Raw genomic sequence first — 27,516 nt, forward strand, 5'->3', positions numbered from 1 at the left:
CATGCCTGTGCCGGATGATTTGGAAGCCCCCTGGGTGAATGGACACATTGGAGATGTTGTAAAGGGTTTTATGCTGGCTTAGAAAGCAATTTTTCAGAGTAATTTGGCAATAGTCCATTCAAATTGCTGCTCTTTTTTCTCCATCTCTTTAAACTCTTACCTTTAAATTGGTATTGTGCAATGTGGTAATCCTTGACATTATTCTACAGTTTCTACATTAACCAGAAGCAATGGCTTATATAGGTGCTGCGGATCATAAACACTTATGGCAAGTTGGGATTCACTGTTCTTCTTTCCTCTAGGTCTTCAGCAGAATCTCTTCTTGTAATAAGTTATAAGCACGAACAGTTTCAGTGAGTCACTTTTTAATAACCTGAAATACATTTGGTTAAGTAACATTGCCTGTGGATACAGAGGATTACATTGGCATCTTCATTTTTATCATACAAAATATCTATACGAGAAATTAGAAACAAATAATTAGCCAATTGATATAGTTGGTTGTAAACATTCTAATTTAATTGATAGAAATCACTACTTAATATAAAATCATTAAATCGAAATAGGTCAATTTCTGGTTGACTTACAATGCACATTTTAGAGTAAATGTACCTTTACAGGGAAAATTACACACACAACCCCTTTCTGATACGTTTTCACATTCTTGCATAAATTCTCAATTGCGTTTTCCTTATTCTAGTATTTACTGTATTTAGCATCTGTACTCAATAAAGCTTATAAAACAAAACAAAAATATAAAACCTTAGATACTTAATGCAAGGACTGTAATGTGATATAAAAAACAATCTGCAGAAGATTATATTCAAAGACAGAAGTTGTTTTTTAATGATGGATAAAAAAAAGTAGCTTAAAATGCAGTTCAATTAATCTGTGCGTTAGCAATAAATAAATTAAAGGTTAAATGAAGAATACCAACCTATTTTCCAACAAAAATGTAAACCACTGTGTAAAAAAAGCTGATAAGATATCTAATTAATTGTTCTTCCGTTTTCATAATGTGTTAGTGGGATAAAAAAAAAAATTATTCATTTTTGGCAAGTTTTTTTTAAATGCATGAGTAACAGTGCAATTAAGGAATGCAAAGACTGCTAGTGCAATAAGCAAAAAAAAAAAAAAAAAAAGCACAGACAATATTGCTAATTGAAACAGATATTGTTTTTGTAATTTGTTATACCAAAGCAGTGTTTTAGAGAACTGTAGCTCTACAGCTACTCATTCAATGCCCATGTCACAGTTTCTTCTTTGAAGAACATGACTATTGGTAAATTCCTATGGATTAAAAATGATAGTCATCAAAGATCCCCGAATAGTGACAGTCATTTAAATGCCAACTAAGCCATCTTTGGATGCCAAAATTTCTCCCATCGGGTGTTTAAAATAAATAATATGTGCCACTATAAGAGCACTTTGCCCGGACAGGTCCCATGTCTCCTTTCCAAGCAGAACTCCTCTCCACTTCATCAAGGCCGTAAAGTCCCACTGGGTGGTGAGGAGTTCAGCAGTCGGCCTTAATTTTGTCCAAGCAGTTGTCAATTTTTGTCAGGGTCTTTTTAATGCGTAGTGCAGTTAACCTTGCAGATGGGTTCTGATACCAACACTCCTTCATAAGCTTTGCAACAGATGTTAATGTCTGAAAATCAACAAGGAGAAAGTTAAATGAAACATTCAAGAAAATCACATATTAGATGTACATTTTATGGTGCAACGTTACAAACAGCTTTGAGTAGTGCTACTTTAAACATTATTGCTCAGCAAGGCTTACAACAAGGCTAATCAATGTACATCTACACTACATAAACTTCCTCACTTGAGGAAGCTGTGCTCAATACAGATTTAAAATCAGTCCAGTCAGGAACAAACAATACGAAGATTTTCCTCCCAAACCAATAAACGTGAATAATGAAGATGCATCTAATGGCTGGTAAGGAGGCATATGTAGTTAATAATTGTTATGTGTTCCTTTTCAAGTGGACACAAGAGATCATGGCATTTTAGTTCTAGTGTAATGTACAAGTACATATATTAATGGTGTACAAGTACCAGGAAATGGGAAAAACAGTAAACAAAGCCATTAATACCTCAAATTAATTTAAAGTGTGCTAATTTGCTGCCTTGAGTGTTTCCTTAATTAAATCTAACTTCACTAATGGACACTATGTGCTTTTGAAAAACTGTTCCAAGAAACAAGGCACTGCCCTTTCTCTGTATTTTTTATGCTTGTGTTACAATGAAGTGAAGACCTTTACTGAATCTGGTAAATGGCTGAATGTAAAAAATCGTTTTGTAGATTTTATAATATTCCTCTTAGTGTTATACAGAAATAATGAGAGCATTGTGGAACCGAATGTTCCATCAGTTTTATACTTTTAGAAACAAGGCAAAATGTACAATACACATAATAGTATGGTTTGTTTGCTGAATATATAAATGGAAAATAAGATTATGAATATGTACAAATTATTAATATTCAGTTCACCCACAGTCACCATGACAACAAGGATAGCCTTCATAGCTATGAACAGTTTGACTCTTCTATTCAATTAATATTTTCCATTCTCCCAAGATTGTTTACATACTACTATCATGTTGAGAGTGCAATATCACCGAACAAATGCATGCACTTTCAAATCCTGTGTCATTACTTACCGGATCTGAAAACCACCTATTAGGAATGTTGGGCCTTTGCTGGTCTATACAAACAACCTTTTTCATATCTTCAAAGCTAGGGTCATTAGGGACAACATCGTGAAAGGGAGGCTTGTAGTCTTCTACAATTCCTGAACAGGAAAAAAACATGTTTAAAGTAAAACTACATATTTTTGAAATGTACTCATTATTTCGCGAATAATGCTACAACAAAAACAAAAACTTTGTAACGAGGATGAGTTTCTTTTTTATTTCCTATGGTTTTGGGTAATTTTATTCTACATTAGGGGGATGGATAACACTCCATCTTCTGGAAACAAGAGGAAAAACAAAAATATAGCCCAAAGATATTTCACGAGAAGGAGCAGATATCACTGGGAACATAGTAAGCACTCCTTACTCCTGAGAGCTGTGGTAAGAATTACAGAATAAGGCGAAATGTGAATTTCTCTTAAAAGTAGTATTCTAACTCTTCAACACAGAACCGCACTGCAGGAAGATGGATTAGATTGAACAACTATGCATCACTTAAATACAGTAATGCACTTAAACAATTAATGATCCCCAATGTGTACATATTAATAACATTTGCAAGCCTTTATACAAGCCAAAAACACAGAACCATTATGAAATATGTAAATAACATTACAATTCAGTATTTAGGGGAGAAAATCCCAGGAAACCATTAATTTTTACTTCATAATAAATGTTCTTAATCTTATTTCAAGGAAATGCATAACATTAATATTGGTAGGTTATTTTTTAAAGCTTTTTTTTTTATTAATATTACATTATTTTCACGAGAAAAGGTTGTTTCCTTCTTATAATACACAATTCTTTATCCAAGAGCAAAGTATACAAGTAAAGCCAATTATTTTCATTTTGGCAAGCATAATACAAAGATTATCTTTAAAGGTTTGAGTTTTGAAAGGAGCACATATTATTCCAGACAAAATTAAGCTGTAGACCAGACTCACGTATTACACTTACTGCACTTACTGCTTTAAGCCTTTAGGTCATTCCACATCACTGTATACTAAAAGAAGTATAATATAAAAGCAATGGCTTAACAGTTTTTGTTATCCTGTTGAAAACAAAACATTTCAATGCATAGCCAAAGACAAGGTACAGCCCATACTCACCATTGCTGACCGTTCTCCTGGCGATCTCCCATATAACCAGCCCAAAGGCCCAGATGTCCACTCGCTTGTAGGACTCAAAGCAGTCAACCTGGATGGTATCATCTAAAACTTCAGGTGCCATATATCTCTTGGTGCCCACTTTTGGGTTGTTTCCAACATCTAGCATGTTAGTGTCTTGAAAATGCATGACAGCAAGACCTGAAATGAACATCAGAGTTAATACAATAAAGGAGAATAGTCAAGGATATGCAAGGAATTCAACAATTATATAGTGAGGGTCTGACCTCAAAATATCTACAGCTGTCAAATCAAATGTCTTTGTGGTTGCCAGAACCAGCAGTTACCAAAGATAAACCGGGACATGCAATTACTACAAAATATGTATGATTAATAACTTTCTTCACATAACCAATTATTTTCAGTACAATACTTTTTTCCTGCCTACAATTTCCAAATATGATTAATTAGTAGGCACAATTTATTGTGTTTAAAGCCAACATTTAGACATTATAATGTTAAGTTAGAAAGATGTTAAATGTTATGTGTGTGTAAGAACACAAATCTAATCCATTGCCTGTTGCAAAGGTCTTTATAGAAAGGACTATACATACTGCCCTCTGGTGGCTAAGAATATAATTACAACTGGTATATCGATTACTTTAAATAACAGTGGTAGTACTTATTCAAATATATTAACCAGTGGAATAAAAACATATTTGAATACAGAGAAGAGGTAAAATGACTACAGACATTTTCTTTCCTCTACCGGTAAAGCCCAACTCTTTTTGCTTCCATTTCTATGATCTGTGCTTTACAGAGGTATAGAAGTTATGCTGTATGCAATAGGCAAGAGGTTTTTTTAGTGTGGTGGGGGGGAATGGTTTCTAAATTCTTGAGTCTGAACAGATTTTGTAATAGGGGTTATAAAGCCATATGAACATTACAATGATTTCCTCTCCACTTCAACCTGGTTCTCGTTTCTATTTTATTTTACTGAAAACAAGAAAAGTGTTTATACCAGCTCTCTGAAGCACTATTCATATATTTGTTTTCAGCTGCAACAAAAAGCCTCTTCAAGTTCTAAGTATTCCTTAATGCATTTCTGGTTAACATTGCTGTTTAACAATAAAGGAAAAGCAAAGAAGCCTACCCTGAGTCACTTGAGCTCAGAGGAGGAAAAATAAGGTTTGAATACCTTAAATTAGTGAACACTGCCAATATCCAGGATTCATTACCACTAAAAAGCATGAAAAAAATCTGATAATTTACCATCAATATCGTGATGGCAGTATCCTAATTAACTATTACTTTTTACAACCATGAATAAATCTGATGTTTACAAACCCTTTTCCAAAACAGATTATTTTTATTATTTATGTTCTTACACAAGCTGCAAAGGAGTTCGGACAACCTCAATAGAATTACGTAGAAGATAAATAGTTTATTCTGGCCTACATTTGCTTGACTAAGGGAACGATGAGGATTAAGCCAACTGGAATCCCCCCAGTATGTGGAATGAGCCAAGAAGCTGCTGCAAAGGCCATGTTTGTAGTGGAGAAAGGAGGCAAAGCAGTGAATGCTGGGAAAGTGTTTGTTGCCAGATACTTAGGCTTGGTGAGGCGGAAGTCAGGTGTGAGATTAGGGTTGTCCTCCACCCGAACTTCAGTTTAAAACTCCATAATGTATTCACATTAAGACATGATTCTTTTATATGATGAATGCTCACTACCATGTGAATGGTAAAATAGTATATTTAATATGTCCCAAATTATGTCTTGTATGTATTCTTCTATGTACAGCTGCAGGTTTGGTTTTTACAACTAAATTCCATATATTACAGCACTGTAACTCAAAATACTTTCAAAAGAGTGGAAAGCAAAAGCAAAATCACATCCACCAGAAAAAGTATTAAAAAAAAAAGCTATGCTATTCATCTGTATTTTTTTTCCAGCGCTGCATGTAGCCTTTGTTCAGGTATACGAGTTTATTCTTACCTAAATCAGCTATACAGCATTGCCCATTTTTGTTCACCAGGATGTTTTTACTCTTCAGGTCCCGGTGTGCAATTGCAGGTTTTCCTTGGGTCCCAAAGATCTCCACATGCAAATGAGCCAAGCCACTGGCTATGGACAGAGCCATGCGCAGGCAGCCCACTGTGTCCAGCGTAGCGAGCTGGAGGTAATCATACAGGGAACCCATTTCATGGTAGTGTGTGATTAGCCACAGCTGAGTACTGGAGTTTCTGGAAGTCATGTCCGAAGCAATAAAACCTGAAAATGTAATTGGAAACGTGATCAGAAGGACACTTCCCCTTTAACATCTCGTGCATGTTTTATTAGGCAGGGTGCATGCTGGAGTAGAGAAATTGAGTAGAGCAGATGGAATTGAATGCTACAATGCAGACAGTGATTCATGTTTCAATCTTGTAAATGTTCTGTATCAATGCCTATACACAAGATTAGTCCTGTGCCAGGGATACACGCTGTATGTATAAAAGGGAGATTGTTCCCCAAAAGATTAGGTTATTTGATTATATGTGGTTGTGTGTGGTTCTATAAGCTTTAAAACTTACAGATATTGTTGAATTCACATTATTATTATTATTATTATTATTATTATTAAAGTAATTAAGATGTAGTCTTAAAGTATATAAACTAAATGCAGTAATTTGATAAATGAAAATACAATGTATTTGGTATTAAATTAAAATGTATATTATTTATTTATTAGCAGATGCTCTTATCCAGGGCATAAGTGCAATGCAGTCTAGAATTACAGATCAAACATAGTACAAATTACAAGTTCAAAATTACATAAGTGCAGAAGAGAAATACACAGTTAATACAAGTCCTAGATCCTAGATTTGTGAGCTAATAATTTCAGACAAGATGTGAGTCCACTATGTTGTAAGTTGTAAGTCCAATATGTATGTAACAGGCCAATTGGTTTACCCAGTATGTTTTCATGTCTCAGAAGCACAGTGTTGTAAATTTCAGTTTCTCGAAACCAGGACTTCTCATCCCTAGAGGAGAAAATCTTGACTGCAACACTTTCCCCTTGCCATTGTCCTCTCCACACCTCCCCATAACGGCCTTTTCCTGTGCAGAGGAAGAAAAGAATCAGGTATTACATCACTGAAGCACTCTATCCAACAGATGTATATTCTGTATAACTAAGCATTCTTGCAGGCTCTTGTTACTCATTGAGAGTTATGAAGTACAAGCGTTTTTTTTCCCTTTCAGATGATAAATAGAGGACATTTCACTGGTAATGATTCTGGTTGTACATGGGTAATGTATTATACAATAGTAAATTGAGGACCTACTTGTGCACTGTAAGATATGAAGAGAGGAAATAAAAAATAAAAAACATATAGCTCTAGGCATGCCAGCACAAGCATTAAAATAATGCCTAGGCAATATTTAATCATGAATGAAACTTTTTATGCAAATGATCCAGTTGTTTAAACCACCTCTTGTTTATGAAACACTTCCCAATTTCAGTTAATAAAACAACCCTTTCAAAGCCCCACGTTGCCCTATGAAAGCAGCTCCTGTAGGTTCCAATTCAAAAAGCTAAATTAGCACATTGGAGGAGGACACGTTTCAAGAGGATTTTGAGTGAAATAAAATGTAATTAAAATTACTCACACAGCACTTGACAGACAGGCTGTATATGAAAGGTGGACATTGATTTATTATTTTTTTTAAATGTGTTTTAGGGGGATAGTGTTTCATTTAATTAATTTTCTACTCTAAGGCACTGCCCTTTAGCATCATTAGATGCATTACAATAAGCCAGTAACAAACTAATGAGATGGTTTCCAACGGTCAACTACATTGAGGACATACTGTACACAAGGTAAAGTTAAAGAGTAAAATTTTGATTTCTGGACCCAGTACAGTGTGTAAATTGTAAAGCCCCCTCAGGGACATTTCAGGGTGGAGTGAAATATTCAAGAGCTATGATTCACAGCTTGAGACTTTACCATTCAAAAAGATATGCAACTCTAGCAGACACTTGATGTTCATCTTAAAAATGACATATATTAGCTCTCATTTTGGATTTTGTACTGGTTTAGTACTCTTGCAGTACAAAGCCTCAGTTCCATCATGATGTAAATATTGGAGGCACACACAGTAAGACCGTGTTCAAATTGTAAGATAGACTGTTGCTGCACATTAGTAGTACAACCATCCTGCCACAGAAACAAAAAATCCTCCTTGCATACCCACATTTGCAACTAATGTAGTCAAATTCAGATTTATATAGAAAAGCAGGCAGGTACAATTATATTTATACATTATATACCTTTTGTTAATTTAATGTAAAAGTTTACACTAATTCCTGGATGTGAGGTAATAACAAATTTGTCATCATTTTGGGTCTGCACTACTCAACACAGCATGGTCTTTTACAAAGCCTTCAGTGACAACAGAAAACGGACCAATTAATGAACATTTAAAAACATGGGATGGGAATATACCCACAAACATAAGATGATACTGACCTACACACTCATTAAGGGTAATCTGTCGAGCCACTGTCCTTTGTACGAGGAATGGGAGACCAGAACCACTTCCTGAGGTACAGGAATGATCCAACAGATCCTGAAAAGAAAACAAAAGATGGGTGGTTATCAATTAAACTCAAAATCCTTATTTTTATTGGGTTAAATAAATTAAGCAAGCAGCAATCCAATACAGTTTAATAGAAATGTGAATTTTTAGATCTTCACTTCACACACAAACACAAAATTTGGGCTGTAAATTTTGTATTGACAAGATGAATTACACAAGCCTTTAAAACTACTTTAAATGTTACTGCAAGTGAAAAACTCACTTGAACCAATAAATAAGTGCTCTTCTGTACACTATTCAAGCCTCAGCAGAAGCATGAAACACTAGGCCTTCTTAAAAGTATTGTTAAGGCTTAGTAAATTAAACTTAGTCACTAGAGGGCACTGCTTAGCTAGTGAAATGTGAGTAAAGAAAAAAAAAAAGAAACATTTGTTAGCCATATGAAGCCAATCTAGATCAACAAGAATGACCTTATAATCCATACAAGCCTTAAAAGGTCACTTCTGTTACAATTAAAATAATTCCATGGTTTTAGATCATCACAAATCCAGCTCTGCCCTAAGGCTAAAAGATCTGTGTTAAATCAGGTCAAGAACCAACTGAGCAGCATTACAGTGGTGAAACGGAGCTGTAGAGAATGGCACATGTGTTTTGCTTTCTGAAATCCAGTTTTACTGCAACAACTGATACCAATGACTGTGGCTGACGCCGAGCCAAATGCGCTTTTAATTATGTGTACATAAACAATCTGAATGACACATTATTGAGTCTGTTCCCAACACTTGTGAAAATGGTTTGATGACAACATAGCTGCAAAATCAGTGTTTTCACAGACACCACCAAAAAACCAAGGCATGCAATGTCGGGAATAAGTCAGACTTAACTTTCCGGTTATCAACAATTGCACATCGTTTTCGGCACCAGAAAAGATATTTCACTGAAGTCCCTTTATGGAGATTAGGAGAGTAACACTTCACTTACTGCCAGAGTGTTTTCCCCAACATTTGAGGCGATCAGTCCATCGATCGTGCCATATTCCGCATCCCGTGCGTTGAGCCTCTCCATCTGATTGCGGTGAATCCCTCTGAAGACCAGGACGGCGGTGGCAGACAGGATGATGAGAACAATGATCGGAGCCACGATGACAATGGCCAGAGTTGTCGCACTATAACTGTGACCATTTCCATGCTCGGACTTTCCTTCAGATACCAAGAAAAACACATTTCACTATTTAATTTATGTCATATGGAACAGTAGGCTGTTCAGTTTCTCCACCCACCCCTGTGTTTCTCAAATAAATAGCTTTATATATACTGGAATAAATCATTCATTGATAAGGTGACAGTAGAGGGCAAACTAGTTTTCGTGACTATTTTCTTTTTGTGAGAGAAAGGGGGTTTAAAATATTAAAATGCATTTTACGTTAACCTACTGATTAATACATTCCCACATCACAGCAAGTGTTAGGTGTGATAATTGGCTATCTTAAACAACAAAAAACCTTCCTCCAAAGAGCCCACTGCTTTGATTTTAGTTTTGAGTTTACTTTAGGTGATACAGTGGCATAAAACAACACACACTAACAAGACTCCACTGCATTGATCTCAAAGCATTACTTTTTTCATATCAGTAGAAAATGCTTTGCAAGACCATATTTTCTTAGCTCTCCACATCTTCACATTATCCTCACTAGACAGAAACGAAATAACTTATTCTTGTCCACGGAAGACAAGCTAGCAATTAAAGTAGCAACTTCTGCCAAGAAAAATATCTTCTGTCCGAGAAAATTGCATTCAGGCCTTCATCCCTGCCTTTGAATGAACTCTGTGAGAGAAACTCAATGAGAAAATCAGGACAATGTGTCAGAAGACAAAGAATGATGGCAAAACAACCAGAAACAAAAGTAATTATTCACTCTCCAAAATACTTCAGATTAAGTCAAATAAAGTCTGAAATATTACAAACTTAGTTACAAAAAGCACACGGAGATGTCAAAAACAAATTATACCTCTCTTACTGGAAGCACAATTTGTATTTCACACACAATTTCAAATATAACCTTTGTTTTGCAGGGTGTTCATTTCAGAAAATGTTATTAATGTTAAAACTCAAGCTATTATTTATTTATTGTGTTTTCATGTGCTAAGAGAGCTTCTACGCTCTGCCAAGAAGTCAGCTCTTTCAAATCACTGTCAATCAGACATTTCTTCCAAGGTACCCTTTTATTGATCAAACTCCTAGAAACTCCTACTTTGCATGCGTTACCTATTTATTTTTATTTTCGGTATACAAATACAGAAATGAAAGACAAATACAGAAGGAATAGTCAAAGCAAATCCCAAAAAGCATGGTGAAGACAGTAACTATGGCTGTAGATCATCCACAGTAAGAAGACTGCCTTTTGTGCCCAAGGTCTACTTTCAATCAGCCACCTATAGAAATCTATGACAGGCGCAAGGAAGTAGACCATGACAAAACAATATTCAAACTTCTATTGCTGCTCATTGTTGACCTTCTCTTTTGACTGTAAAGGGCTTAGGTTAAGCAATATATTAGTCACAAAAGCAAATCTGAGGAAGGCAGTGAAAGTCTGCAGCAAACAATTTCATGCACTATGGCTTAAGGATCCCCCACCCCCACTTTCTGGGAAATGTACAAGCTTGGAAGCTGTATCTGCAACTTTAATGTGGGCAGAACTAACCTCTAGTTTCTGACTAGAAAAGAGGTATTTGCAGACATTGCATTCATGGTACTAGATTTCACACTAAAGGTAATAAAGAGGAACATTTACAGGGGTTTCCACATGTATACTTTACTACTGTTTTGTGGATGTCATGCATTTCCTAGAGTTTACTTATTTAAATTAACTAGCCATAATAATAAAAATGAAAACAGAATGAACAGTGATAAAAATAAAGCAGGAAGCAGTCTAAGAATTTAGTCCAATACAATTTTAGACATCTTACCATGAAGGTAAAACAATTTTGTTAATAAACAATTCTAATGCAACCAACAAAGTAGCCCTTTGACACATTTAAATTTAACCACTGCATATGATAATAAACCAAAACCATCTTGAAATGACATACAACATTATCTATGCATAGTAAATGATGTCATCCTCAATCAAAGCATTGTTTTACCTTTTTCTGGTAACTCCACAGTGATATTCCAGTTACACAAATGCCCTTGGCAACAGTCGACAACCTGGTCTGGGGAAGGCGGGGTTTTGCACGTCATCTTTCCCTGTTCGTAGACCTGAAAGCAGCCTCTCTGGTATACCGAAGTGCCATCGTTTATGGTGAGGGAAGAAAAACAATGCTGCCCAGTGCAGCGATCACCGTGCATACAGGACATGCCCTCACAGACACACTCGTACTGTTTCACGCCCAGCTTCACTTCTTCATCTGCAAAGGAAACAGTTAAGCACATTTAAAGAAACTACACTTCATGTACTTCCAGTAACATGCATTTTACTAGATTATTGTGCAGGAGACTGGGCTAGGGACTATAAATGAACTTAGTGTCAAAGCTTTACAAAGACTAACCCTACCCACAGATCTCAAATTTAACAGTATCTGATGTTGGATTCCATGGAGCAGACTTAGGAAGCCATTCGTAAACAAAAAATCTGTACTTAAACAGTGGGTTTGTTATATACAACTAGCAGGATGGTCAACATTTCCATTTCTCTAGTCTTAAATACAGATTCTTAGAAATACAACCTATTTGTGAAAAGGACACACACAAAAGGCATCAAGGATCACCCTAGCCAGTTTAATGTTTTGCAATGTCCCTAAAACTTTTTTCCACTCATTGAAGCCCATCTAAATTTAAAGAAACCAAAAATAAGCAAAAGGCAACAGATCTTACTTCTAGCATTAAATGTAACAAGGTGTGAACTATTTCATTGTTTTGTTATTTGCCTACAAAAAAAAAATTAAAAAGTGAATACATAATGGGAGCCAAGTGAAGTTTTGGTTAAACAAACAGGAAAACCAAAAATCACATGAAAGACCCTGGGCACTGAAAAGATAGTATTCGCTCAAGTAAGTGTCTACAATAAATAAGGTGCGACAAAGAGGCTCATAAATGCTTAGCAAGCATTGGGCAAACTGATTAATTACACAATCTCAGCAGTTGTCACAGACGCAGTGAGAAACCTTGAAAGTATTCAGTTTACATGAACGTGGCACCAAGTAAAACCCAGGGGTCTCCAAGTCTGATTTTCCCAAAATAAATACAGAAAATAAGACAATATTGGCGCACACGACCCTACTTCACTGGATTCAGACGATCTATGGTATTTTTGGTATTATGGCATTAAAAATTAAAAGGAATTATCCATATTAAGCATTTGTTTTTGTACTGTAGGAAAAAAAACAAATTTTCATCAATACATCTTTAAAAGAATAAATTGCCTGGCAACTTACAGAAAAAAAATATATAAGCAGTTAAAATTAAAGCTTCCTTTTCACAATCAATAATGGGACGTCCTTTGTTTAAATCTATTACTGGGGGAAACAAACACCTCTTCAAAGACTCCCTTCATCTATAGGAAGAATGAAATGGAAAACTTACCCTCCATGCTGGAAGAGGGCAGGATCAGCATCATTAAGACCGGGAGAAACATGACACCATCTAACATTGTGCAACTGAAAGACAAAAAAAAAAAAAGTTTGTTATAGCAGAAAGCGATATGCATAGATGTTCATGTCTGGGTATCCACAGCGTCTTTAAGACACAGACACCAATACAAGATGCCACACACGTTCTCGGCACCATTGTAATGCAGGTACAAATGAAGAGATGTCTGACATGGTCTATATACAAAGTACATACCGACAACTCCGCACATAAATGTCCAAGCTATGTTCACTGAAAACTACAGAAAATGAAAGAAGGCTTGTATATCCATCTTCAAAACGTTCGTAATTTATCTTCCGAACTCTTTAAGTAAACCGTAAGTTACAGACAAGTTAGGTCAGCGAATCAAGTCTCTCTCATCACAGGTCTATTGAATATCAAGCAAAAGGACAAATGTTACTTTTAAGTCAGTAAAGGGTAAACATTAAGTTTACGAACGCTAAGGTTATGTGGGTCTTATGCCTTCTGTTGCCTTGGCAACTTGGAGTTGAGTGGGGAAAAGCAGGAGGACCGGTATTATCCCATTGGCTGCCGCAGTATTTGAGAGAGACAGCAGGGCCGGCAGGAAGGGGAACAGACAGACACAGGAGGAGCTGGAGCAACCCAGCAGGACGGAGAGATGTGGAGCCCAGAACGAAAGAATTAAAAGGAGCAGCGAGGGTAGAACAGGCCAGGAAGGGAAAGGGAACAGTACTGTGAAACGTGCAAATGTGCGGTTTTAAACCCCTGACAGCATATATATATATATATATATATATATATATATATATAAAAAAGCATTTAAATCCAAGGCATCTCATTATCATAACATAATTCTGAATCTGTTTTTTGACTTAAAGGCACAGCATTATTCTTTTTGAGAATTAATGAATTACTTGTTATTATCAATACTACCAGTAACATCCAGAGAGTGATAACTGAGTGTGGGAAACTGTCAAATATTTTTGTGTTTTTTTTTTTTTTTCCAGGTACACCGTTAAATAGAGCATGCACCCCTTACAGTGCCAAGTGCATTTCCTCAGTACTGTTCCAAAAAATAGTAGCAGCCGTAACTTAAGTGCTCGTCTAGCGCGGAGCCGTTTTTCATCACTGGCTTGTCTGAAGTCTTTGTGTCTGCTTTGAAACATAAATGATTAATTACTTTGTTACCATTATCCAGTGAACATCACTAAAAGCTGGTCACACACTGACCACATGCTGCTATTTTAATTAGTGTTGAAAACAGGGGGTTGGTTATTGTGAGATAATCACGGGCCCGGAGCCATTAAGAGGCGTGTCATCCACAGGCATGCAATAGCCTCACAATGACCCAGTTCACCCACGGTCTGGAAGACGCTTCACCGTGAAGCATTTAATACCAGTCTCTTAGGGTTTCTTTCTTCACCTGAACAAATGCATTTGTCAATAATGGTTTTTCAATTTTGTATTATACCCATTTTCATATCTAATAAGAAAAAGGTAAGAAGTCTTCTTCAAAAGTTTTAGTGTGAATATGTTCACTACCTAAAATGCAGTTCCTACAGAACCCTTTTTAATACAAATATTTTATGACAGATGTGGTCAATTACTGAATTAAAAAATGACAGACAATAAGACCTGTACCTTATTTAACATGAACACCATGGGGATTGGAAAAGACAGAAAATAAAGTAATCCCACTTGATGGAATCTTGTTTATGCTTCCGATTACACTAATGAAGTAAATCTTGTGCTGACAGTTTTATACTACACTGATATTTTGAACTTAACTTTTCATTTAAATCCATTAATGCACTCAACACAAAACATTAGCCACACTAAAATGAAATAGGCATGCATTATTCATTTCACATTAGTACCAAAAAATGTGTTCAGATTCGCATTTATTTTTTACATAACCAACATCAGCATCTCCCAACATCCAATTGCAAATAGATGAAACTGGGGGGAAAAAACCTGGAAGCATATAGGCAGAAGACAGACAAACGGCAGAATAGATTTGCAAAACATGTTGAGTACTGGAGCGAGGTTTCAGAGCTCTGCAAGTACTCCTCCTCTGCAGATCTGTTCCCACATATTATATTATCTGGCACCCGCCAACATTTCGTGTTTAGAGAGCTGAAATTCTGCCAGGACTTTTTTTTTTTTGTCGTTGGGCAGTTCTTGTTGGTTGCCATTTTAACTCGGGATGTTGTGCTGTATCTTGTATCAGCCTATTAGAGTGAGCCAAGAAAATAGGGAGAGGAAAAAAAAAAAAAAAAAAACTAATCAAATAAATAAAGAATCACTCCCTCGGCTTTGCGGTCTTAAAGAGTACATCAACAAAAGCTCAATCTCTGAAGGTGAAACTGCTGTGAAATAACATAAAGCAGTGTCTTTCAGAATGGAAGTCTACTCCGCAGGCCTCACAAGAAAGAAAAAGGTGGCCAAGTTTAAGGAATCTGGTCCGTGAGAGTCGAGGCAGCAGCTTTGTGTGGGTCTCCATTCTTATTCTAATTATATTTCACTTGAGAGTTGTTCCTTGAGAACCACCTTAGTCGGCATTATAAGGAAACGGACAAAGCTGTCTCTTTAATGTCCGACATAAACAAGCCTCTCACTTTAAAAGAAAATAAATCGGGATTTGTTTTTAAATACATAACATTCATAAGGTCTTGTATTTAACAGTGTTATTAAAAGGAAATGGGTTTAAACCGGTTTGTTTTGCTTTTTAAATGGTATCGTGAACAGATTCTGGAACAATACTTCAAGCAGGATGGGCAAAACAAAACTATGGATGGTTTGTAAGTCAGTGTTTTTTTTTTCTTTAACTGATAAGAAGGCAGACCTCGCAGGTCCATCCAGCAGCACGTCCCACTGTTTTATCAGTGAGCTTTACAGCCGACTCCCACGGCTTTTGCTTCTGCTAAAGGATTACATGCAAGACAGCGCTTCCATTGTCCTGCTAGTCGCAGTGTTATCAGCTCACCACAAACATGAGCAGATAAACTGATTTGGGCTTGTCTGGGTTACAGTCCAAGAAAAATATGTACCTCCATCTACATAATATACGATAATACATTAAATACAGTTTTCCTTTTTATTTTAGTAAAGATGTAGAGATCTGAGAAAATAAGACCGTAATAGGGTTAACTTTTACAGAAGTGTGGTAATTAATAAATTGGTTTGCTACCGTCAGATGATCTTGCCAAACTTATGGGTTTTCTTTTTATAGGTAGATGTAATATAACATAGAAAATAAATTGTGTTGTTATCTCCCACCCTATCCTAAACATAGGAGTTCCCAGATTTATGCAAGACTCGTGGCACAAGTCCCTGCACGGGATTACCTTCTCTCTCACAAAAACCTAAAGGCCATGCCGATATTAAATGACCAGACAGGCAGAGTTGCTGTGGCACAGAGAGGCAGACGGGCCCCAATCAATTCCTTCACTTTTTATGGGTAGGCTGGGGCAACTGGAGAACTTTCCCCTGAGCCCCAGGCAACAGTGACAGCAAACCATGTGCAGCCGTTCAACTGGCCCACTCCCAAAACACACTGCAACTCCACGTATCGAGCGCTGTGCAAAGTGCCAACTTTCGGACGTAGGTCACTGTGTGCATGCACAAGGTTTGATATAGCAATTGGTTTGGCTGTAGTTATAACCGTCCAATTCTTAAACATGTATTGCACATTCACAAGTATGACAAGGTAATAACATTGACTAGACTAGAATAAAATCATTTTCAAACTTTTTTCACAAGTCAAAAAATGTTATATGACATACAAATATGCATTACAGAACACAGAATGTATCAATACTAAACCATTATATTCCAAAGACAGCATTGAAGGTATGGACACTTTTTTGCCACCACCAACTAGACATGGGTGTTTGTAACTGGACTGTCCCCGTGATTACCCTAACACTAACCTAGGGAATTCCTCCTTTCCTCTTGAGGGCATAGTTAACATGTGATTATAGAGATATAGAAAAACCCAATATCGTAGCATCTAACAACCATACATGCATCTAGTGTACAGACCAGCCCATGCCCTGGTATTGATGTTATCATCTAGACTTCAATCAGCACTGCAGACTCAGAATGTAAGGAATGCAATCAAATGCAAAGGCACTTTAAATACTTCCCCTTTCCAGTGTGCATTGGTTTCATGCATCATACTGTTAAAAAACAAACAAAAATAGTAGTTTTTTTTAATCCAAATTGCTAAATAATTCTGAATGCTTTACTTTAAATAATTCAATCTTTTGAATGTAACAGGAATGTAAAAAAGTAAATGTTTTTGAGATCCCATAATAATGACCAAATATCAACCTTCGAAATCATGCATGTTTTAACCTACTGTGAAATTGCAGCATTTTATTGCAGCTACTCCACAAATTAGTTACCCGAGAACTTTTTTTTTACAAATATTAATATGGTAGCAAAACCAATAGATACGTAAAATCACCATCAATAAAATCACTATACATCAAAGTGTCCTCTGAACCATTGTAGCACTGATGATAGAAAAATATATCCATACTAAAGATACCCACACTAAAACTTTTCCATCAATTCAATGTATGAATTAACTATCTAACACATACACACAGGAACAAATTCAATTTCAACCAACTACACAAACACCATCATTAACCAACTACAATCAAAAGAAAAGTAGAGATGTTTTGCAACTCATTAGTTTCTGAGTAGGCTTTTAATGGATGTACTGTAATTCAGAACAAACTAAATGCAATAGTAATTAAACGCAAGATTCAGAAATAAATAATGTTTTAAGGAAACTATTGTGACCACAGGATCATCACAGTGGTGGGACAGTAGTAGTGGTAGGACAAGCTTCCCATTAAGCAATTACATGAATTGAAAATGTAAACCTTTACCTATAGCAAATATACTATTAGAGAAACACACACACACCCAACCCAATTCTCCAGATTTCCTAGTAAAAGGACATTACACTTATGAGACACCATCTTCATCTTTGGCAGGATCGTTTTAAACAGGGGTAATTTACTGATTCTGTACAAATCATACATTTTAAGGAACAGACGTAATATTGGAAATGTAATGTCACAACAAAATACAAAGGGCACCAATTGGAAGTATTTTTTTTCCCCCTATTTTTATCTTAAGGATATTGATTTGAAGTGGTTTTGTAGCTACTTCTCTCATGCCATCTCCAAGGCTAACCCATTTCATTGTTAAAGAACCATGTCAATGCTCTGCTCTGCCAATTCAAATATTTTTACGACCTGAAGCAATGTTTGCATGAAATGGAATGAACAAACATTCTTCTACAAAATTGGTCTCTAGCTGGAGAAAATAAAAAGGTCACTATGCTAGAATTCACTCCTGGACATCAGTTCTAATAATCTCACTGTTGCTTTAGCTTTGTAAGAAAAACAAAATACACTTACAAATGGCTTTAAAGGCACTTAGTCCTAGAAAAATGCATGCTGCAGAGGGGCGTACTGTGATAATCTTAGTAGTTTGTCACTTAGTAGTGACACAGCCTCCCTAACCAAAAGCTCAGCTAATTAGCAATTAGAATTAATTAGCATTCTTTTCCTGTATTTCTTAGCAAACATAAGATGAAGTTTCCAATTGCGCCTCTCTCCCTCTCCTCTCTGCAAAGACTGCAGGATTCACTTCAATGCATAGGCACAGGTTTAAGTAGGGATGGGGGGTGGTATGTTAAAGTGTCCCCCCCAATAAATGTATCCCCAGTTCCACAGGTTTTGGGGATGTGTGTCCCCCGCCCAATTCTGAAATAAAACATATGCCCTGGCTTCAACACGTGTAATTTTAGGTTGTTTTGAACATTTTTCCTACACTTTGGGCTTCACATCTGCAGTTCTCACAAAAAGTGTCTGCTTTCCTATTAATGAAGGTTCAATCTGTTCATCTTCCTGACACTTAGATAGAGATATTCTGTCCATGATGTCATTGTTTAACTTTTGTCTTGCCATCATTGTTTAGGCTCTACTTAGTTGACTTGTCAAGGCACTATAAAGCTCAAATTCTTGATTTGCAAGCCAAAATAAATGAAATACTTGAGATTATACATTATGCTTTATTTCCAATGTATATATTCAAATCAAATTTAAAAGACTCCATAATTATAAAACCATAAAAACTAAGCAAAGTCAATAAAAGAGTATAACTACAATTGTAACCTGATATTGTCCTAGAGTATTTAAATGATTGTGTGCCATCATTCAGGAAATAAAAATAAACAGTACTTTAACTTTTAATGTAGCAAATTAGTGAGAATAAAAGGTATAGCAGTGAAGGACCTCATAAAACATGCATTCAAGACTGTCTCTGATGCAGACACTGGTAATGGGAATGTTTGGAGCCAGGAAATACTGCAGATCTGTGTTCCTGCACAGACACAGAAAGCTGACTCCAGTGTCATTTAAGTATGCCTTTTACCAAGATCACACTATGAATCATGGGAATCAATAAGAGAAACAACAAAAGAACATACAGTCGAGCAGACAAACAAAAAAGTAAGACTAGTGCATGAAGCAATTTTTTGCTTCCAAGATTTATTAAGGCTGCAAGTGTTCACCAACCTCACACCACACATGATGTTATGTTTCAGCTGAACAAGGCTTATGATTATTAAAGGCTCACGGATTTATACTAAAAATAACACACACTGACAAAGAACCGTAATAAAACTGCAGAACAATACACACAAAAATGGGCAGAGCTTCTACATTTTGCCATCGTTCCTCCTTCGCAAATAACTGCCCAATTCCCAGATCAGCTAAACACCGAAAACTAAAAGCACAACTTACTCCCAGCTCAGCTCGCATATCAGTGCACACATTAAATGCCAGCTTCAGAACTGATGTATCCTTAAGGAGATTGCTCCCTTTCTAGAACTGCTGCCAAGTCTTGCAGAACAAATGCGTTCCCCCACCCCGACCCTTAGTTTAAGTGAAACACCTACCCGTCTGAGCCACAGACTCCTGCTCAGACTTGAATCCCACAGTCTCGGTACATGGCGCAGTCTGTTGTTAATGACAGAGTCTGTAACCTGATCCTCCCGGAGGGTGCTTTGAGTAAGCACTTCCCTCTCCCTCTGCTTTCCCATTGTTCCGCCTCACACTGCCAGCTGTTTCTGACAGCCAAATTGCGGTGCACTGAGAAATGAATGCTGTCAAAGGAGGATTTTTCTTTTTTCTTCACCCCCCCACCCTCCCTTATTGCTTTTTATAATGCTACGGCCTCCATCGACAAATTATACACTTCATGGATCTAGGCTATAGAGGGCAGCTGTATGATAGAAATGCAGCAAAATGGTTAGGGATCATATGAAATACAAGAGAAAATATGTAAGATGAAAATACAGTCACTGCCATGTCACAGTACCATTATTGCATAGGAGACCGAAAGTAGATCAATATATGTGACAGCGCTTACCTTCTAACCTGATAGGCATTCACATGTTTGTAGACAAAAAGTGTTAATACAAACTGTGAAGAAAACACTGCATTCTCTGCCAACTTTTCACCAGACTGAAACCTTTATACTACAAGAACCCACTGTGGCTCAGTAAAAGCATGATTTAAGAAAAAAACTGAAGATTACAATGAGCACATCTGTCTTTGTTTCTCTTTCCCACAAATGTAGTTGTACAACAAAATATATAATTTTTTTTCTTTTTAGATTCAATCCAAGTCAACTGATAAAACCTCTATTATGGGTAACTGTAAACAGAAATGTACCCAAAAGAGTCTTTCAGAGATTCGGAGCAAAAGACATCAAATGCGCTTTAAGATGTTTTAACCTAAAAAAAATAAATAAAATCCCTAAAATCATTAGACTGAAGGCAGTATAAGAAATAAAAATGAGAGGAAGGGATAAGATTTCCATTTTTAGAAAGCAGTTAGCTTATTTCCAAAATGGTGAAATGAACACTTTTCTCGAAGGATGGTATTTCTCTTTAATCAAATTCATTATTTCCATTTAATCATAAGAAGATACCCACAAGAATTCAAATTAAAGACAATTCAGATTTTTTAAAAGCAATAACCTGATCCTGATTAATCTTATTATTTTTGTATTCAATATTTGTTGTGGATTACAATCTGGAATTATTCATGCCTAACTTTGAAATAACATCCATTTATTCTAGAAAGATAGAGACATAATAGCAAAATATGAGTGTAGTAAGAACTTGGCAATACTTCCCTTCACCTAATGTATGGCAGAAATACTTTGCACACTGTGTGGTCTTTGGGATTACAACCCATTCCTGTCAAATAACTTGTGTTAGGAATCCCAGGAAGTGGGTTTACTGGGACACTTTTCTAGGATAGTGATTTGGGATAGCCCACAAGTTGGGTGATTTGCCAGGTTCATGAGAGAATTGAGAAGCCCTGACACGTTTACACATCTTTAACACCTAATTTTAACAATGGCATCAGTCAGATGGTTTCAAATACAGGAGCATTGACTGTGTATTATGCAGAACATTATTTCACCCACATAATACAGATTTGTTTTCAGATCAAAAAAAACAAACTGTTGCTATCTTCTATATGAAGTATTAGAGTTAAGGATTTAGTTGATGAAAAAAAAAAAACAGTATGATAAACTAAAACTACAGAACTGTTCTGAAATGACAGGGTTAAATAAAAGGACATAGTGGATAAAAAAAGCAATAATAATTAATGAGCAATCAAGAAAGGCAGTAAGCTATACAAAAGCTACAGAATCTTAAAGGTAAAATTATATTTGAAATAAAGGTGATCTGTCACAATCCAAATGTCACTGAAACAATTGATGTCTACCTTTTCAAAATGGAAATAATAAAAAGTTAAATTGTGCTTGCTAGGAGAAGTATGGACTCATTTAAAACTACAGCAATATGTGAAGTAACAATTGATTTGTAAGGATATTTGATTAACGCAATCACCTATAACCCTCAAGAGCTCTAATGCTGCATTTTCTTGGGACAAACAGTCAACAAGCAATATCTTTTCCATTGCTGCAGTCTATCCCAGCCACTGATATAGGAATACAAGCAACGACCAAATGTTACTATTGTTTCCTAGCCTCAGAGAAAACAAGTGTCAATTTAAAGCTACTGCACCCAATCTAGACCCTTTAATGTACCATGCTGAGACTTCAGCTGCCAGTCCCAAAAATACAAGTCACCAGGAACTTCATGCAGTTTCCTGGTTACAGTACATGTGGTGCCCTACTGGGTTTCTCATATTATGTACTTCTGTCACCACAGGATAAGAACTGTAAGAAGGACAGAAACATTATATAGCCTTAGTTCCCCTGGGAACCCACTTACCAAATCTTCAACGACAAAACTTGAATACCCCAAATTCCTCTCAGAGCAATTCATTTAATTACATATTTGGGAGAGGGGGCTGGGGTTGTTAATTATTTAAGAAATATCTACAGATAAATGTGTAATACATATGATATTTGTGAAAACTAAAAGAAAACAAACATTGTGGAACAGATACTTATTCAAACTTATGTATTACAGTATCGGTCTCCCCTCATGACCAGCTGGTAACCAATCCAAACTATGTATAACAAAACAAAACTGAACAAAGAAGGTGTTAATTCTTCACTGTCAATTATGTTGTGCCTAGTCTGTATCTCAAACTCTTAGACGTAAATAAAAGGTAATTGCTTAAAAACCATGATGTAAACCATTTAATATTTGAATCGCATTATTTCAATCAATTCTACTAATTAGTTAACAGAGTTAAGTAAACACCCAGTGATCTTAATCAGCCCTAGGGAAAGCGTTTTAAGTACAGCATGTAGACAAATAGACCTGCAGTTTTTAAATAAACAGCCCAATGCTTAACCTTTTCAGCACTCATTGTTCAAAATTTGACTGAATTACCTTTTTAATTTCAAAACAAAGTATCCAACTTTGACAAAATAACTAATTACATCAGATTAGTTTCAGAAGGCTGAAATCACACATTTCTAGAGCATGCCAAAATAAAAGTTGATACATTTTGTATAAAACCAACAAATGATTAATAACCACTTTCAGAATGTATAAATTAGAAAGTTGTTTAACATATGACTCACATTTTAAATCAAACTAATTTCTCTGCTAACAATCTCAATTTAAAACATGCATGACTGCAGCCAAATTAAACTGATTTCACCCATTTAAAAATTACACTGCCATGTGTAGTATTCAGAGTGAGTTTTACTCAAGAATTTTAAGGATTTTAGTGAAAACTGGAGCAGAAGATTTTCTACATCTATTTTAATTGGATTCAAATTAATTGTACAAAGTATGTAAATTGAAAATAAAGTAGAAAAGAAGATGTTGCCAAACCCTTACAGGTTTTATGTATAATCCAATCCATATAAAACTATTCAACCTACCTATAGGTAATTCCCATCTGGAATCAAAACTGGCTGTCTTGGACAATACAACAAGGCTTCCCGAAATAAAGAATTAGGAAGAAAACTCGTTAAATGGATTATACTGGCTGGAAAGAACAAAGACAATAGCGGAGGAAAATGGGTGGCAAAAAGTAGATTTCTATAAAGGTAGTCTCTGAGCACCAGGCATTAGTTTGTGATATTCAAAATAAAATCTCCCATTGGCCTTACATAATTTGTAAAGATTAGACTAGTCTTGCATCAGTTTGAACAGAAAATAAAGAGGTTTGATAACTTGTATAAAAGGATTGTACTCATCTAGATTAACAGAAGGTAAATATAGTCTTGCAGAACACAGATGTCCTGATAAAAGCCTTTGACATTTACCCTTTATGATACATGATTTGCAGGCCATGGGGCATTTGCTAGGAGCATGTGTTATAATCTCAGACAGAAATATAAATAAATAAATAAATAAATAAATAAACACATAGTAAACCAGTAAGCAAAACAGGAATTCTCATCACTGCCCATTGAACCCAAACCATTAATCAATGCCTAGTACAGACAATGCATTCTCACATTTACCATAAAACTACAAGATGGGTCTGCACTACTGGCATCCACAATAAAACATCCTGACCCCATGTCATTTAGCAGCCAGACATCAGTGGGCCTTGCAATATCTACACCAGGGACTGTGTCCAATTTACCCTTTGATAAGTCTTGGTTTGTTTATTCCCATTTGATTGAAGAGGGGGAGGGCTACTGCTGTAAAATAAACAATTCAGTGCAGACGACATGATGAGTTACAGTAAAGCACCGTTGTATCATGTTAGAAAATCAGCATTCATGGTCATTTTGACTGTGGATCAGCCATTTTCTCCAGCCACTATGGAGCATACAGGCACCTTAAATGTTGGCAGATTGAGAAACCAATGTTCACAAATCAAGGGCACAAGAGTCTTCCACTGGACTTTCATAGATGTCATCAGTTCATGATGAAAAATAATAAAAACAAATTTAAAAGGATGATACATTTTTAATGTAACTTTACAAAGTAATGATCAAGCCTGCAGTACAGAAATTAAAATACTGAGAAAGTCTAATCTCATAAATGCATTTCCTTAATCGTTATCATCATAATGCACTGAATGCCTGTGCAAGTTCCATTTGTTGCTCTTCTTTCATAAAGATTATTGCATGTTTTTGCATAGACTTAAATTGTTAATTATAAACTTAGTATTCTGTTAGTATAATAAAGAATAGGTTAGTATAACCCTGTGTATTTTAAATAACATGCATTTAAAACTGACTCACGTAATACAAACAATGAATTACAGTCTGGTATTAGCTTTTCTGACATCATGTCTGGTGTCAAACTGATAAGCTGTGCTGTGTAGACTTGTCGTTTTATTTTCAGATGAGACTTATAAACACCCTTGGACCTTTGGACATGGCTCAAAGCAGTCTGAATTCTCACAAAACTGTCATGTAAAAGGATGCCAGAAACCTTTGTAAAATACATACTTTTTACAAAAATACATTTATAAAAACACTGATTCTGTATAAAAATGTGTCAAAGAGCAAGACAGTTTTACATTTATAAAACAGGGCATATTTCAAAGAAAATGTTAAGATGCAAAGACCGTGACACTACAGATACTGAAAATTGTTTATGGATTACAGACGAGTTAAGGGGAACAAAGTTGCACTTGCCTATGTATGGCTGGCTCTGTTGGTCGAACTATGTGCGATTAACACCAAGGTCAGGGGTTCAGTCCCTGCCTATTCCCACATATACACCACCTTGTCTAGCCAGTGTGATGAGTCATGGCTTCTTCCCAACATCACCATGGCCCTTCACCCACTAGTGGATTGAAGATAATACAGATAAGCTTCACTTCATTATCTGATGTTCAAGTTACACTTATGAATATGTAAATGTGGGCTGAATATCAAGTCACATCAATAATCAATGGAACTAAGGGATACAAGGTTTTTGTGAAAGGACCATTTAAATGTCTGTGCCATTTAGAGAAAATTGTCTAATTGAATTTAATAAAAATAGAAGATAAATGTATTTGCAGGCATTTAGGGAATGTTGTTACAAGAATTACTGTAAATGTGCTAAGACAGGCTTTAGTTAACAGAAATATATATATATATATATACACACACACACACACACACACACACACACACACATATACATATATTGCTTTTAAAACAAACTATAAGAATTTGATTACAACATAAATACCTACAAAAATATGAGCGGAGTTCTATTATATAATTGTGTAGAAGTTTTTTTTTTTTTTTTTTTTGGGGGGGGGTCTGTTTAAAAAAAAAAAAATGTTTCCATTTCCTTTTATTTTCTCAGTGCATCTGTAAATGTATAAATATCCAATTCTTATTAAAGTAACCTAAACAAATTATTATATCAGTCTTATGTATGGGGATTTGGTTAGTGCTCCCCTCTGAATCGTTTTTAAAACCTGGGCCATTTTACTCTCTGCTTTGTTTACCCCCCCCCCCCCCAATACAATAATAATAAAAAAAAAGATCTAGATAAGGGGTATAGCCTTCCAAAGCAGCCACATATAGAATAAAACTACATTTCAAAATGTAGTGTACAATAACTTAATTACAAGCATATGCGTTAAAAAAACGTTTGGTCTTTTGGTGTAAAAGGCGCTTAAATGTAGTGTTTGATTGCAATTGTAAGTTTGTTGCCATATGTTTTACTATTCATCTGAAACCAGACACCTTCATTAGGCTAAGCTGCCTCCAGGGTTGGTTTCGGTGTTCTTCAGAGGATTTGATTTTTTGTTAAGTTGGAGAAGGCTGGATACGTTGCCTGATATAATGTTTAATGCCCAGCATGGGCTCACTGGAACCAACACAGTAAAGAAGCGAGAGCCATGTTCCCAACAAAGTCTACATGACAAAAGGCGCCCCAGCCCAGCGTCAATGGGCTGCAGTTGTGCGCCAAGGGGAACTCAGATGGGGGCACTAAAAACACCCAAAATAGACGCCATGCAAAAAAAAATGTGGCCATGTCTAAAGTAAGAGTTGTATAATAATAAAATAAACATATTTCAACTTCAGCCATTCGTGTACGTCATCCACCGACGAACTGAAATGTGGCCAGCTAACTTTGAACAGCAATGTTTACTACTACAGACAATGGCATTTGTGTAATCGCCCACGATTCGAACGCTGGTACATTCGAAAACATCGGATTCGATTTTTAATTCTCAGGTTAGAGCAGCAACAGGGTTACGCTTACAACTTAATAACGTTCAGACACGCGTACTTTGTGTTCCGTGAGAGGGGGATTGTTTACACGGCCAAAGCATGGAACAATAAGAAACCCCACTGCTCTAACATTCAAGTCATCAAAACCCCATCACATGTAAGAAAGCAAATTCGACACAGTGGATCGTACCGCTTACCTTTATGTAAAATAAATTAAAGTGCTTTCCAAACAGAGGTCAAAGGGAGTACTTTCCAGCACAGTCCAGCCTGTTAGCCATTGGTCTGGAACCAGGATGCGGTGTGTTTTCTGGATCTATTCAAGAGAAACGAGCACCCAAAAGCAGCCGACATCGCCTTTCTTCCAGCTCTGCCATAGATTTCTAGCCCTCCCGGCGACGCTCGTATCCCAAAGACATGCAGCCGTGTCGGCCCGTAACTTCCTCGATGCTATCGGAGGAGCTGGGAAACTTTCCTCGCCGCCCAACACTGAGGAGTGCAGATTTTCTCAGAGAAGGAAGTAGCCCTCAACTCTCTGTCTACAGTCAGTGTAATTAAAAGCCCATTACCACATCATTTCCTCTCCAGCAGCCACCTGGGGAGACGCACAGGGTCCGTCCGATATTTTCAGTCAGAGCTGGGAAAGGCATGAGAGAGACTCGCAATTATCGCTCAAAAAGATAATTGGCAGACAAATGTTTACACAATTGTCCTACTACACCACGCCAGATAAAGTTAAGCCTGCTTATTCCATCTGCCGACTTAAGGGAGGGAGTGTGCCTCGATTTCAATTTTCTATTTATCATTTGATTTAATTATGCCCTAGTCTATTGTTGATGATGTTTTTC

The 27,516-nt window shown here is 36.3% G+C and overlaps 1 protein-coding gene across 4 annotated transcripts; it reads right to left on the reverse strand.

The window, feature by feature from the left end:
- Window positions 1-348: 348 nt before the first annotated feature.
- LOC136711296 (activin receptor type-1) lies at window positions 349-27,357 on the reverse strand. Of its 4 annotated transcripts, none has more exons than XM_066687451.1 (10): window positions 27,238-27,357; window positions 12,971-13,044; window positions 11,533-11,796; window positions 9,371-9,588; window positions 8,320-8,419; window positions 6,761-6,907; window positions 5,804-6,079; window positions 3,810-4,007; window positions 2,668-2,798; window positions 349-1,651 (listed from the first exon to the last, which is right to left on the reverse strand). In XM_066687451.1, the coding sequence occupies exons 1-10, from the start codon at window positions 27,243-27,245 to the stop codon at window positions 1,517-1,519; spliced, it is 1,551 nt and encodes a 516-aa protein (XP_066543548.1). In that variant the 5' UTR covers window positions 27,246-27,357; the 3' UTR covers window positions 349-1,516. The 4 variants fall into 4 exon arrangements, with proteins under 4 accessions (XP_066543548.1, XP_066543549.1, XP_066543550.1 ...); XM_066687452.1 differs by lacking the exon at window positions 27,238-27,357 and adding an exon at window positions 26,869-27,231; XM_066687453.1 differs by lacking the exon at window positions 27,238-27,357 and adding an exon at window positions 19,983-20,057.
- Between the last annotated feature and the right edge of the window lie 159 nt (window positions 27,358-27,516).

This window comes from Amia ocellicauda, chromosome 16, assembly GCF_036373705.1.
Source record: "Amia ocellicauda isolate fAmiCal2 chromosome 16, fAmiCal2.hap1, whole genome shotgun sequence".
NCBI lineage: Eukaryota > Metazoa > Chordata > Actinopteri > Amiiformes > Amiidae > Amia > Amia ocellicauda.

Coding starts and splice junctions, on each gene's coding strand:
- LOC136711296 (XM_066687450.1), bottom strand. CDS start 19,859: ATGTGTGCACTGATATGCGAGCTGAGCTGGGA. Junction 6,908..8,319: donor TACCCTTAATGAGTGTGTAG/GTCAGTATCATC, acceptor TCCTCTGCACAG/GAAAAGGCCGTTATGGGGAG. Junction 1,652..2,667: donor ATAGGTGGTTTTCAGATCCG/GTAAGTAATGAC, acceptor GTTGATTTTCAG/ACATTAACATCTGTTGCAAA.